Source organism: Oncorhynchus gorbuscha, linkage group LG18, assembly GCF_021184085.1.
Source record: "Oncorhynchus gorbuscha isolate QuinsamMale2020 ecotype Even-year linkage group LG18, OgorEven_v1.0, whole genome shotgun sequence".
Taxonomy (NCBI): domain Eukaryota; kingdom Metazoa; phylum Chordata; class Actinopteri; order Salmoniformes; family Salmonidae; genus Oncorhynchus; species Oncorhynchus gorbuscha.
The window spans coordinates 17,649,774-17,664,315 of record NC_060190.1 but is presented as its reverse complement, the minus strand read 5'-3'; the positions used below and the strand labels follow the sequence as shown (position 1 = coordinate 17,664,315).

Sequence of the window (14,542 nt, the reverse complement as noted above, 5' to 3'; positions counted from 1 at the left end):
TTGAGAGCTGTATTTGATGGGGGGGTGAAACGTCATGACTAAAACCATTTTATTCAATAAATCATTTGTGATTCAATCTGTATTGATACATGCCTAATTAGGGATGTCAAGGCACTAGTGAAAACTCACTGGTAGTGAAACACTAATGAAGGCCTAATTATCCTCACTCTGAAGTCCATACAGAGATTTCACCATGGAGTTTCATTGATATGGAGAGTGTGAACTTACCGTATTACATACGTGCGGAACGGTATGATGTGCTGCATAACGGCGGGAATGTGCAACCATATTCGGATCTGTGTGTGGGGAGAAAAAACAGATTTTGAATCAGACTGACATCCCTTGAGATGTGTGAGAAGCAGTGGAGAACGGAAAAACAGATGCCACTTTAACACAGCTGGCTGACAACTGATTATTCACTGCAATTACTGACGGAGAGAGCATTTACAAACAAAACAGCTGTGCTATAACAAAAACTGCATCAGGAACATCTGCATACATGTGGCTCGGGTGATCGCGCTGAAACAGCATCTGGAGGTAGTGGTAAACATATCCAGGAGATATAGAGAGATATATATATATATATATAATGATATATAATTAGCGGTTGGGCTGGGTTGCAATGTTGGGTGGCTTGATCAACCCCTACTCACATTGGAGACGATGGTGATGAAGGAGTGGGCGATGGGGAAGGGCAGGCTCTCTGGCGTGCCTGACTCAAAGCAGTCCTTCATGAGCGACAGACCATGCTTGCCACAGAACAGGCACACGTAGCGCAGCAAGTGCAAGGGGACCTCCACATCCTGGTCACAGGAAAAAACAAGGTCAATACAACTTTATTGTCCACACAGATATGGAAAACTAACTTTGGCTTCATAACACACATCATAGTGGAAGAGACTAGCGTGATTGGTGCAACTCAATGGTTTCATACCCTCGTCACCTTTTGGTTTATAAGAACTACAGGTGAAAGGTGAAAGCAATACGGTGGATGGACGTATACTGGGAATTCGCTTTCACTTCTCTAGTTCTTTCACACCATCTCAGATGAAGGAGAAGAGATGGCTTTTTTGCAGAATATTCAGGTCAAAGTATGAAGACCAGAGCTGGAATCATAGTGAACTCAGCAAAAAAAAGAAACGTCCCTTTTTCGGGACCCTGTCTTTCAAAGATAATTTGTAAAAATCCAAATACCTTCACCGATATTCATTGTAAAGGGTTTAAAGACGGTTTCCCATGCTTGTTCAATGAACCATAAACAATTAATGAGCATGCACCTGTGGAACGGTCATTAAGACCACAGAATTAAGGTCACAGTCATGAAAACCTAGGACACTAAAGAGTCCTTTCTACTGACTGAAAAACACTAAAAGAAATATGCCCAGGGTCCCTGCTCATCTGCGTGAATGTGCCTTAGGCCTGCTGCACGGAGGCATGAGGACTGCAGATGTGGCCAGGGCAATAAATTGCAATGTCCATACTGTGAGACGCCTAAGACAGCGCTACAGGGAGACAGGGAGGACAGCTGATCCTCGCAGTGGCAGACCACGTGTAACAACACCAGCATAGGATCGGTACATCCGAACATCACACCTGCGGGACAGGTACAGGACGACAACAACAACTGCCCAAGTTACACCAGGAATGCACAAACCCTCCATCAGTGCTCAGACTGTCCGCAATAGGCTGAGAGAGGCTGGACTGAGGGATTGTGCTAAGGTAGGTCTTCACCAGAAATCACCGGCAACAATGTCGCCTATGGGCACAAACCCACCGTCGCTGGACCAGACAGGACTGGCAAAAAGTGCTCTTCATGACGAGTAGCGGTTTTGTCTGTCTCACCAGGGGTGATGGTCGGATTCGCGATTATCGTCTAAGGAATGAGCGTTACACTGAGGCCTGTACTCTGTGGGATCGATTTGGAGGTGGAGGGTCCTTCATGATCTGGGGTGGTGTGTTACAGCATCATCAGACTGAGCTTGTTGTCATTGCAGGCAATTTCAACACTGTGCATTACAGGAAAGACAACCACCTCCCTCATGTGGTACCCTTCCTGCAGGCTCATCCTGACATGACCCTCCAGCATGACAATGCCACAAGCCAAACTGCTCGTTCTGTGCGTGATTTCCTGCAAGACAGGAATGTCAGTGTTCTGCCATGGCCAGTGAGGAGCCCGGATGTCAATCCCATTGAGCACGTCTGGGACCTGTTGTATCGGAGGGTGAGGGCTAGGGCCATTCCCCCCAGAAATGTCCGGGAACTTGCAGGTGCCTTGGTGGAAGAGTGGGGTAACATCTCTCAGCAAGAACTGGTAAATCTGGTGCAGTCCATGAGGAGGAGATGCACTGCAGTACTTAATGCAGCTGGTGGCCACACCAGATACTGACTGTTACTTTTGATTTTGTCACCCCTTTGTTCAAGGGCACATTATTCCATTTCTGTTAGTGACATGTCTGTGGAACTTCTTCAGTTTATGTCTCAGTTGCTGAATCTTGTAATGTTCACATAAATATTTACACATGCTAGGGTTGCTTAAAATAAACGTAGTTGACAGTGAGAGGAGGTTTCTTTTTTGCTGAGTTTATATGAAATCTTTGAGCATTTGCTTTAGCCTGCCTGGTGTGCCAAATGAGTAGGGAGCTTCATCAATAAGAGCGTCGATGAAGTCATTCCTACAGCGCCCGTACGTACATACTCCAACCAGAAGCCATGGATAAATGGCAACATCCGCACTGAGCTAAAGGGTAGAGATGCTGGGACTCTAACCCAGACACTTCTAAGAAATATCACTATGCCCTCCGATGAACCATCAAACAGGCAATGCGTCAATACAGGACTAAGATTGAATCCTACGCCACTGGCTCCGACGCTCGTCAGATGTGGCAGGGCTTGCGAACTATTACGGACTACAAAAGCTGCCCAGTGACACGAGTCTATCAGACTAGCTAAATTACTTCTATGCACGCTTCGAGGCAAGCAACACTGAGGCATGCATGAGAGCACCAGCTATTCCAGACAAATGTGTGATCAAGCTCTCCGTAGCCGATGTGAGTGAGACCTTTAAACAGATCAACATTGACAAGGCTGCAGAGCCAGACGGATTACCAGGATGTGTACTCAAAGCATGCGCTGACCAACTGGTAAGTGTCTTCAATTACATTTTCAACCTCTCCCTGTGAGTCTGTAATACCAACATGTTTCAAGCAGACCACCATAGTCCCTGTGCCCAAGAACACCAAGGTAACCTGCCTGAACAAATACCAAAATGCATCACTCACATCTGCAGCCATGAAGTGCTTCAAAGGTGGGTCATGGCTGACATCCAACACCATTATCCCAGAAACCCTAGGCCCACTTCAAATTGCATACCGCCGCAACAGATCCACAGACGACGCAATCTCTATTGCACTCCACACTGCCCTTTCACACCTGGACAAAAGGAACACCTGCGCGAGAATACTATTCATTGATAACACCATAGTGGCCAAAGCTCAACACTAAGCTCAGGACCCTGGGACGAAACACCTCCCTCTGCAACTGGATCCTGGACTTCCTGACGTGCCACCCCCAGGTGGTAAGGGTAGGTAGCAACATATCTGTCACGCTGATCCTCAACACAGGGGCCCCTCAGGGATGCGTGCTCAGTTCCTCCTGTAGTCCCTGGTCACCCATGACTGCATGGTCAAGCATGACACCAAAACCATCAAATTTGTCGACAACACAAGTGGTAAGTCTGATCACCAACAACAATGAGAATCTATAGGGAGGAGGTCAGAGACCTGGCAGTGTGGTGCCAGGATAACAACCTCTCCCTCAATGTGATCAAGATATAGGAGATGATTGTGGACTACAGGAAAAGGAAGGCCGAGCATGTCCCCATTCTCATTGACGTGGCTGTAGTGGAGCAGGTTGAGAGCTTCAAGTTCCTTGGTGTCCACATCACCAACAAACTAACATGGTCCAAACACACAAAGACAGTCATGAAGATTGCATGAAAACACCTATTCCCCCTCAGGAAACTGAAAAGATTTGACATGGGTGCTCAGATCCTCAAAAAGTTCCACAACTGCACCATCGAGAGCATGACTGGTTGCATCACCGCCTGGTACGGTAACTGCTCAGAATCCGACCGCAAGGCACCACAGAGGGTAGTGGGTACGGCCCAGTACATCACTTGGGCCACACTTACAGCCATTCAGGACCTCTATACCAGGCGATGCATGGCTACCACAGCATTCTGCAGCGATACACCATCCCATCTTGTTTGTGCTTAGTGGGACTATAATTGTAATTTTCAACAGGACAATGACCCAACACACCTCCAAGCTGTGGAAGGGCTATTTGACCAAGAAGGAGAGGGATGGAGTGCTGCATCAGATAACCTGGCCTCCACAATCACACGACTTCAACATAATTGAGATGATTTGGGATGAGTGGTCCTCTGTAGCTCAGTTGGTAGAGCATGGCGCTTGTAACGCCAGGGTAGTGGGTTCAATCCCCGGGACCACCCATACGTAGAATGTATGCACACATGACTGTAAGTCGCTTTGGATAAAAGCGTCTGCTAAATGGCATATATTATGAGTAGGACAGCAGATTGAAGGAAAAGCAGCCAACAAGTGCTCAGCATATGTGGGTACTCCTTCAAGAAAAGCATTCCTCATGAAGCTGGTTGAGAGAATGCCAAGAGTGTGCAAAGCTGTCATCAATGCAAAGGGCTACCTTGAAGAAACTCAAATATATTTGGATTTGTTTACAACGTGATTCCATGCGTGTTATTTTATAGTGTTGATGTCTTCCCTATTATTCTACAATGTAGGAAATAGTTTTTTTTTAAATAAGAAAAACCCTGGAATGAGTAGGTGTGTCCAAACTTTTGACTGGTACTGTACTTATTACCTCAGCTAACCTGTGCTGCCGCACATTGACTCTGTACCGGTACCCCATGTATATAGCCTGCTATTTTATTGTGTCTCTAATTTTTTTTTACCTCAGTTAATTTGAGTAAATACTTTAAAACTGCATTGTTGGTTAAGGGCTTGTAAGTAAGCATTTCACTGTAAAGTCTACACCTCTTGTATTCGGCACATGTGACAAATACAATTTGATTTGAATATTCCATTGGATATATTCCAGCTATGGAAGGTCAATTAAGCACAGAATACATTCTGAACTCCGGTCTGAAGCAAACTATGAACTTTGTCCACTAGAAATATCCATTAAAATCCCATAAATGTTTAATATGGTGGAAAGGTATAAGCTGGGGAGTTATTAAATTAGCCCAAAACCAATTATTGTACTCTGGGGAAAGATGGACATAACTTGGAGGTGGAAATGAGCCTCAATTTAATAAAAACTCAAACTACACTGCAGACACATTTCACACCTCATGTGTGGACGTTGGCCTGAAAAGCCACAAGAGGGACCTGAGATCAGTGTTTAGAGATCCTTCTCCCTCAGTCTCTCCTGGTCCTAAAGGAAACATTTGTAATTAGAACCCTGAGCGAGAACTGTTCTAGGACCTATTGTTAACCAAATCTACACCAAACCTCCTTGAGTGAAAACCCATTACAACAACCTGGGAAGAGTGTTCAGAGTCCTGCCTCCCTACTCTCCCAGTCCTAAATGGGACACGGCTGTTGGGCTCTGGGCATGCCACTTTTCAAGCAGCTTCCCATTCAAATATAAATAGACCCAAGATGTCAAGAACCACTGATATGAGTAACATGACCACAGGAGAGAGAAGAGGGGACTAGGAGGAGATTGGTGATTGGTCAAACAGGCAGACCACACATTAAGACATGGGCCTTTGCTTCAAAGGACTGGATGACGTAGGATGCGTACCAAATGGCACCCTATTCCCTATATAGTGCAGTACTTTTGACCAGAGCCATACGTGCCCGGGTCAAATGTAATGCACTGTGAAGGGAATAGGGTGCAATTTAAGAGACGTAGATTACAAAGATGTCGCTGTAAAGAGTTGGACCTGACACAAAGCGACAATCAGGCGGATCGAGTATTGTGTTTTTGGACGAAACAGTGGAGTCGTAAAAACAAAGAGGGCGGAGGAGTCCTTACATTCATGTCGCAGAAGGAGCCGAGGATATTGCTTTCATGAGCAGAGATGTCCTGGAAAAAGGAAACAAAGAAAGTATGACGAGTATATTTTATACTGAGAAATGTTAGAGAACATTTAAGAACAAGTATTAAGTACACCATGGAGATAAATGCTGATATACTGAATCCATAATTGAGTTGTGTGTATGGGTCCATGTTACACTTTTACCTCTACGGTGCAGTGTGCGGTACATATTATAACATTACTGCTTTGGTGGGATGGGTGTTGTGTCGGGGGAAACACGTTATTCGATTACCTCTACAGTGGGGATCGATTATGTATTGTATCAGGGTGTGTCAGTCCATTACCTCTATGGTGGGGTGGGTGTTGTGTTTGTAAGCAGTGTACAGGGGGAACTGAATCTGGAAGATCTTGGCGGCGCAGAGCAGCAGCTTCTCCCGGTCCTCGGTGCTCCACGAGTCAAACATGTCCTCGTGGGCCTGGCAGTCTGTACTGCTGCTAGCTACAGCCTCAGACGCCCCAATACCACTACCACTTTCCCCTGGCTTGGGGGCCTCCTGCTGGGCCTGGCTCGTCCCCTGGACTGGGTTCTGGTTGTTGTTATTCTGGTTCTGCTCCAGTGCGTCCCCAGCGCCGTCCTCCTCTGCCGAGTCCCTCTCCACGTTCAGCGGCTCGTCCTCAACAGGCGAGGTGGGCAGTTGCTGGGGGTGTGGCCCTGCTCCAGTTATTCCACCCCCTCCCTCTCCTCGCCATTCTGTCCCTGGCCCCTCCGCGCCCCCGTCGGTGACGCCCCGTTGGCTGGTGGCGCTGCAGAGGCGGTCTCTCAGGCTGGTGACCTGAGCGATGACCAGGTTGATGAGGGCGTAAACCAGCTGGTTGAACACCTCCAGGTGCTTGTACTCCTTGAAGCAGCATAGACATTGCCTGTGCATGGAAAGGAGGGGAGGTGAGAGGGATTACGTGAACTGCGAATCACGAAGACCCACCAGTGAGTAGCAGTCAACTCCTACTGGGGTCGCAGTTCGAGGCTGACTCATTCCATTTGGATGGTTAAGGAATCAAAACGTTTGGGAACAATAAAAAGGCAATGCACGGTCCACACTACAGTGAACTGTAGCTTCTGCATGTGTTGGCCTCAACAACCAGCCATCTTTAGAGACTCCTCTATTGGCTCAATTCAATCAAACTTGCATTGAAGCGAATAAAGCATAGAAACATACTTTACTCCCCATATTCAAATAACATCGCAAGAGAAGCCTAGTTTTAGGTACTTGCAACAGAAAATATTCAGTTCTCTCGCTTTCTGAATAAGACATGTAAGTGGGCTTTAGTTGTCTGAACAAATATGCAGAATACGCATTGTTGTGGAGGATTTAATTGAATGCAGCCCTTGGATCTATTTTGAGCTCTGTTTGTTCTCATGAATTCTGTTTCTTGTGACATTAACGTAATGTAAAACGCCTGTGACTATATTACTGGCCATCCTATTTTAGACATTCCTCCCCCACCATGTATTTTGATAAGACAGCAACCAATTAACACACGACGGATCCCACTAATCAGAAACACAAAGAGAAGAATGCAAAACTAGAATCAACTTTCCCGGATCAGTCAAGCACTTTTGCCTGATCTCACAGGGAGTGGTAGAACAACTATGAAAGGTCAACAATTCCTCAAGGCTCTTCTCCGTGCAGGCACGAAAAACACAAAGTTGTTAAACAACAATAAAACCACCACCAAGAGAGCCGAAAAATCTATTATTTATGACCCACTTGTCCTCTAGTGGACTTAGCTAGCCTACATGCTAAGCTACACCTAAAACACATTGGTTAGCCATTAGCGCTAGTAATACACGATGAATTTATGGCTGATAATGGCTTCAGATAGACCTAGAGCTATCCAGGAGCAGATATCCTCCCCTTTTAAATATGACGGAATAATGGTCTACGTTCCAAATGAAACCCTTTCCCCTACATAGTGGTCAAAAGAAGTGCACCTGGTCTAGAGTATTGCAGTAAATAGGGAATAGGGCTCCATTTGGGACAAATACACAGAAGAATAATGAATGCGGGGAACAGAGGAGAGCGGGAGACTGACCTCTGGGTCCATGAGCTGATGTAGCTGAAGACTCTTAAAGCATGCTCCTTCTTCAGCTGTAGGCCCTCAGTGCTGTCTGCATCCGATACTGGAGGGGAGAGAGAGCAGACAAGGTGGTGAGTACAGTTCAATGTACATGGAAAATGCAAGTGTAGGACATGACCCTTGACACACACTGCTTGTTCAAAGGCTACTAGGCTATATGGTGGCCACAAGCTAGAGAATAGCACACATTGGAAGCTGAAATTGCACTTAAAATAGTTTAGGCATTATCAAAGACCGTTGAAAGTGGTTGACAGACACTTCGCTACAACAACAAATATATTTCTGGGAAGCGCAAAATTAAAATTAAAATACATTTTAATAAAAACTCCACTTTGTCCATGACTGCCAATAGCCACTTATAACATCTTAACACACCCCTTCTTACATGTGTCTCTTGGGGTCAATCTTCTCCAGGTGATGATCCTTTGGTCAACAGGAGAACAGAGATGTCTCAAGCCTCTGGTAAGAAACGTGCCTCGGCACCACATTAGCTCGGGGACAGGCAAGGCTCCCCATTACCGACAACTGACGGTTAACTCCAAACCAACAGGCCTTCCAAAGAAGCATTGGCTTGTACTACAGGCTAAAGTCAGCTACTGTATTATGTGTTGGTGATTAGGGATGGGGGTAGAAATCATTTCATTATTTGAATAGTATCATACATTTGTCTGTATCTGGATATTTGAAATAAAACGTACGTTTTTAACCTGAGCACTGTTGTGCGAAATTGAGGCTGGCGCTCTATTGCTGCTTGGAGATGCTGGTGAGAGGTCATGTCTACACTTGACACTTACATGCGACTACTGCTATCAGAACACGAAGATCGCATTGAAAAGTAACTTTGTGGTCTGATTGTGGTCAGATCTGACTGTCCACTTCAGGAGTTGGTCAGGGATGCATTGTGTTAAGATGTATCCTAAGTCTGGATGGTACCGAAATCGCAGAGAGTGGACGATAATATCAGCAAGCACTCCTCACACAAATCCCCAGATAATGTGTGTTTTGGAACAGAGAGGCACCTCGGTTAGCTGGCTAGTTAGCTACTGCCATCAGTTGCTGTTTTATCATATGTAGCCTATTCCACAGTTTTTAGAATGCATACTGGCATATGAATAAAGCGCGGGAAAAGGGAATTCGGACACACTGTGGACACCATAGACACGTTTAAATCTAGGTGTAGGCACATGACATGGGGCATGTCATAACTTCATTGAAAAGTTGATTTTATTCAATTAATCAATTGAAATGTCATGGACCTTATTTTTAACAATGTTACATGGATATTTTCATTGAGAAAAGGCCTGTATTTTAAAATAGGCCTATACATTTTCTTGCTGCAAAAATGTATACCCCCAAATACTCTTATACTAACGTCCTTAGTACACACAACACACACACACACACACACACACACACACACACACACACACACACACACACACACACACACACACACACACACACACAGTTTCAAAACAAAATGTAAGCAACGTGTGGGGCAAGGTGTGTCCAATGGAGGGTTATTGCGGTGTCAAAAGTTCAGCTCTAACTTTTCTGTGGAAAGTGCTGCATTGCCTTTATTATTCAGCAACCCCAAAGCATCTTGTGTCTTTCACAAAGTCAACGGTGTAAATGAAAGATGTGTAACTCTGGGAAGGCTGCATTTGTGATGCATCATTTTCATCTGCACCCACACATCAACCACAGATCTTTGTTGTTGTACCGGCACCCTATTTTCTGCTCTCAGAACAAAAAGAGAAAATGGACCATATTGACGCCTCACATTGGCCAACATGCCAAGACTACGAACAGGAAAAGCAAAAGGACACAGTGATGAAAGCGTTAGCCGACACACAAAATGACTTAGCCCACATATTAAAGGATTTTTAACTTACAAACCCACACGAGTGCTTTAAGTTTTTTTATTTTTTTATGCCACTATGGACATGTGTTATAATTGCTTATTTGGCTTTTCTAGTACTATCCAACGACAAGAGAACCTGTGGTTGTTTTGGAATACTTTAAGTGTTACTGCTACCTCTTTCTTCACTGCCAACTAAAAATTGGATTTAAGATATATTGCTAATGAAATAAACTATACAATGAACATTGCACAGTATGTTGGAGGGAGAAGTATCATTAAAAAAAAGGTACAGCCTATATTCAAACTTTGTGACAAGAGACCCATTCCCATCAACAAATTCCATACCTGACTGACCTATGTCACATTCTTATCATGAATAGGGCCTAATAATAACCACTGTGACAATTGGAGTTGTGCCAAAACACTACAAACAGAAACAGAAAACAAAGTGGAACTTGTGTCTATGTAAGTGGGTCTGTTCCTGAGATGAACAACAAACCAGCGCTCTAAAGTTCACCTTGCCCTGACCTAACTGTGTGTGCCTGCCTTAATTCCCTTTTTAACCACTTCTTTTTTATCTTGGACTGGACTCTGCCAAAATTCCCAGCTCCCTTCATAAAACAATCCATGACATTGTGTTCGGTGGCCTGGACCAAAAACATTGCGATCATTCCCAGATAAGAGGATCTGGATATCCCAGCCATTGTTCTGACAGCAAAGCCTTGAGCTTATAACAAAAACATTAGAGAAGTAAAATAGACACTCAACTTCCTGTGTTGGTGGAAGCAACAGTTGGCTTTAGGTGCTGATCTAGGATCAGTTTGGCTTTTTACATCAATTGATTAGTGTTAGGCTAGGGGCGGGCAGGTGAACTGGTCCCAGTTCTATGCTCAAGGGCAACCTCTGCCTTGCTGGCCAGTGCCAGACAGCATCTTAAAGCAGGTTATGTGGGGATTGACAATGGCAGCCACATGTTACGTTTACATTTCAGTAATTTAGCAGACGCTCTTATACTGAGCGACTTAAAGGAGCAAGTCGCGCTACAGATATTTCACCTAGCTGACATGGGATTTGAACAAGTGACCTTTCGGTTACTGGCCCAACGCTCTTAACAGCTAGACTACTTGCCACCCTGCAGGCTTACTGGCAAAGCATATTCAATAGTAGGTTGAAACCCTTCATTCCCTCAGTAAGTCACTCACTTCCATTGCATGTATGCAGCCACACAAAAAACATTCCCGGCTTCATGCAAAAGCTACAGCAAATTTGGGGTGAGGGGTCACCTGGTGAAAGCACACATGGGGCTGCCAGTCTCGCACCCTGGCACTCTAGACAAGCCTGTCACAGGCAACAAGCCCCTCACACCTTCACTGGCGGGAGCCTGGTGCCGACAAACCACACACACACACACACACACACACAGGGGTGTACTCGGTTTTGCTGAACAGAGAAACGACCCATCACAGGTAAAACAGCAGCTCTACTGTGAAAACTTACTACTGTGTAGCCTACTAGCCATTTCCAAAACTGTTGTTGATAGACATGCATGTGAGCCAGAGAGAGGGTGTTTGCTCAAAGACAAAAGGAAGCCCTTTTAGAACACTAGTGACATGGGCCTAATCCTCCACACACTTTAATAATACACTGATTATAGGCCAAATTAAATGCATTGAACATTTCAGTATGGCTACATTTATCTTTCCATAATTTGCCTACAAACCACTAAATTAATCTGAGCACCTAAAGTGTCATACTCATTGCTTATTTGATTAACATATTTGGGGGGGGGGTAGTTTATATTCCATTAAATCTAGTTTATTTTAAATGTGTATTGACAGGATGAAAGACCCTTTGAGCTGTGCCATCATGATCCCCCTTTCAAATGGGTCCTGCAATAAGCAACCCACAACCACTTTACCATGTGGGCTTGGATATCCTCCCAAAACATGGAGACCATTTTAAACTAGATTACCCACCCCAAATCAAACGTTTAGACACTAATATCAGACTGAAAATAGGTTTAAGACATAAGACATCCAAAACTAGCAAACAAGAATATTAAGATTTAAAATTCAAAACCCAATGTTATTTATGACAAACACATCATATGGCATGAAGTAGGCAGGTAGCCTAGTGGTTAGAGCGTTGGGCTATTAACTGAACGGTTGCAAGATCGAATCCCCGAGTTGACAAGGTAACAATAGTTCTGCCCCTGAACAAGGCAGAACGACCCACTGTTCAATGGCTTAGGGACCCACTGTTCCTAGTCCATCATTGAAAATATGAATTTGTTCTTAACTGACTTGCCTAGTTAAATAAAGCACAACATACAAGGCCATGAGGCGTACTGTCAGCATTGCTACCATCACCTTCCCATACACACTACACAAACCATTGCAATTTTATATATATTTAATTGCAATGATGGAAACAATTGATGTAGCCCTAAAAAAAAAACGGGCCTTTGTTTATTCGCTCCAACATCCCGTCGTGAAAGCAATATGGCCTAGTTAGCTAACGTTACCTCGGAGCTAGCAAATAATCTATTCAAACGTTACTACTGTCAATTTTAATCGGAACTAGGAAATACATCCAAAAGCATTCGTAGGCACATTTTATTTTGATTAAGAACAAGCTTATAGCTAGCTAGCTAACAAAAACGCCAATAGTCATAGTTAGCATTGGTTACATGCCTAGTTTTCTAGATGGCTTAATGTTTTTACGTAAAGAAACTAGTGAGTCCATATTACTTCGCTAACAATGCTAAACATTTGCTTGTAATCTTGCAAAAGTATATTATTACAGCGCGTGTGGCAAACCAAATATGAAAACGAATCCGTCCGTTTTGATGCCAGTTGACCACAGCTAGCTGGCTAGTCAGTGAGCTAACGTTTGTTAACGTTGGACAGACAACTCGTTACTCAACGTGAAACGGACAAACATATCAACCAGACAGGCTAGCTAGCAGGAGCGAACACGCCTGCACAACATGCACCACTTCCACAACCACCTCTCTCGCCTCCGACAAAAAAGGACATGCAATGTGTAACAAACATTTTATGGACAAATACATATCAAACCACATTTCTACAGGCAGTTAACCAAAGTTACGTTAGATAGCTAACCAAGTTACCATGCAATGGCATCAGACCAATCTAATTAGTTAGCTAACTAAGTTCATGATGTTCCGAATCTCGTCTAGCGAGCTAGCTAACTCTACTCAGGCATCTCCTTCATTATGCAGCGATTTGACAGAGACAGGCCTCAAAGTTGCAGAAAAGGTTCCATTTACATTCAGATCATTAATTCAAGACAAGGCCTTACGTTGGCAGCTGTCTGGTTAGTGGAGAACAACCAGGCACGACAGGGGTACGTACGATAGCTAGCTGTCCAGCTTCCATCAGGTAGCCTGATTTAGCGAACGTTAGCTAGCATTAGGGGACCACTACGGCACTAAAACATGTAATAAAAATTGTTTACTTACTTTCATTTAAAACCTCCACCAGCTCGGCGCAGTTTTCACACATTGTTCATTAAAAAAATAACAAAGGAAAAGTGTAGTCAAACCATTGGAAATTGTTGATGGATACGAATTGTTGGCACCTGGTTGTTTTGGGGAAAGGCCCGATGTAGTGGTTAGTGAAGATTTGCTAATGCATTAAATCAATTAAGGGAGAGTAATTGATTCAGATTGCATTTGATACTAAATATCGTTGAGAAAGTCAAAAAGTAAAAGGCATTAAGATACAGAGTCGAGTCAATCTCCAATCGGAGCGTTACTGGAGAGAGTAGATACGGCAGCCATATTGAAAAGGGGTGGGGGCACAGCGTGTTCATAATTCGTAACTTTCCGTTGTCTCCTTCGCCTTGTTCGACTTTTTCCGCTTGTCTCGCGGTTACTCCATCAGCAAGATACGTTTACAAATGGCGTTTCATTCACATACAGCAGGCAGGCAGACAAGGGAGCACCGGCCAGTAGCCACTGAGGGTATTCGATTATCTGGCCCGGATTACCCCGATGAGGGAAGAATGCACCGGGTTAAAAGTGAATTAATTCGTTTTGGAACCGTGCTGCCTCCAGCCCGTGAACCAGGTGGCCCGTTCAGTAATGACAAGGATGTTTCCACATGAATGTGATTGCTTTAGATTTTTTTAAACTTGATCGGCTTTCCCATTGATAACTATTTTTGAAATGTTGACACATATTTGATGGAAAATGGATGTTTGTTTCTGGACGATTCACAATGCTGCCTTGTTGACATTACAGCGCGGCGCAGATTATGGTTGGAGTGGGTACACCTCTCTCACAGCTTGTGCCCATTCGCGTCACTGGCCATGGACCGGTGCGCTGCGGCTCAGGTTAATAGATCGCCCTTATTGCCACCAGCATACCTTTTATTCATTTTGGGAATTTGTATTATACCATGACGTCGTTCTATGTTTGTTACTCCAAAGTA

The 14,542-nt window shown here is 44.3% G+C and overlaps 1 protein-coding gene across 1 annotated transcript in view; it reads right to left on the bottom strand.

Annotated features, from left to right (window-relative positions):
- Window positions 1-13,901, bottom strand: part of LOC124004320 (ubiquitin carboxyl-terminal hydrolase 34-like) — a 78,316-nt gene extending 64,415 nt beyond the window's left edge. The window contains exons 1-6 of the mRNA XM_046313148.1: window positions 13,570-13,901; window positions 8,177-8,264; window positions 6,427-7,003; window positions 6,079-6,129; window positions 654-803; window positions 229-296 (exon numbers count right to left, since the gene is read on the bottom strand). Of these exons, the coding sequence (XP_046169104.1) occupies window positions 229-296; window positions 654-803; window positions 6,079-6,129; window positions 6,427-7,003; window positions 8,177-8,264; window positions 13,570-13,612 (977 nt within the window). The 5' untranslated portion in view covers window positions 13,613-13,901. The remainder of the gene's footprint in view (window positions 1-228; window positions 297-653; window positions 804-6,078; window positions 6,130-6,426; window positions 7,004-8,176; window positions 8,265-13,569) is intronic.
- Between the last annotated feature and the right edge of the window lie 641 nt (window positions 13,902-14,542).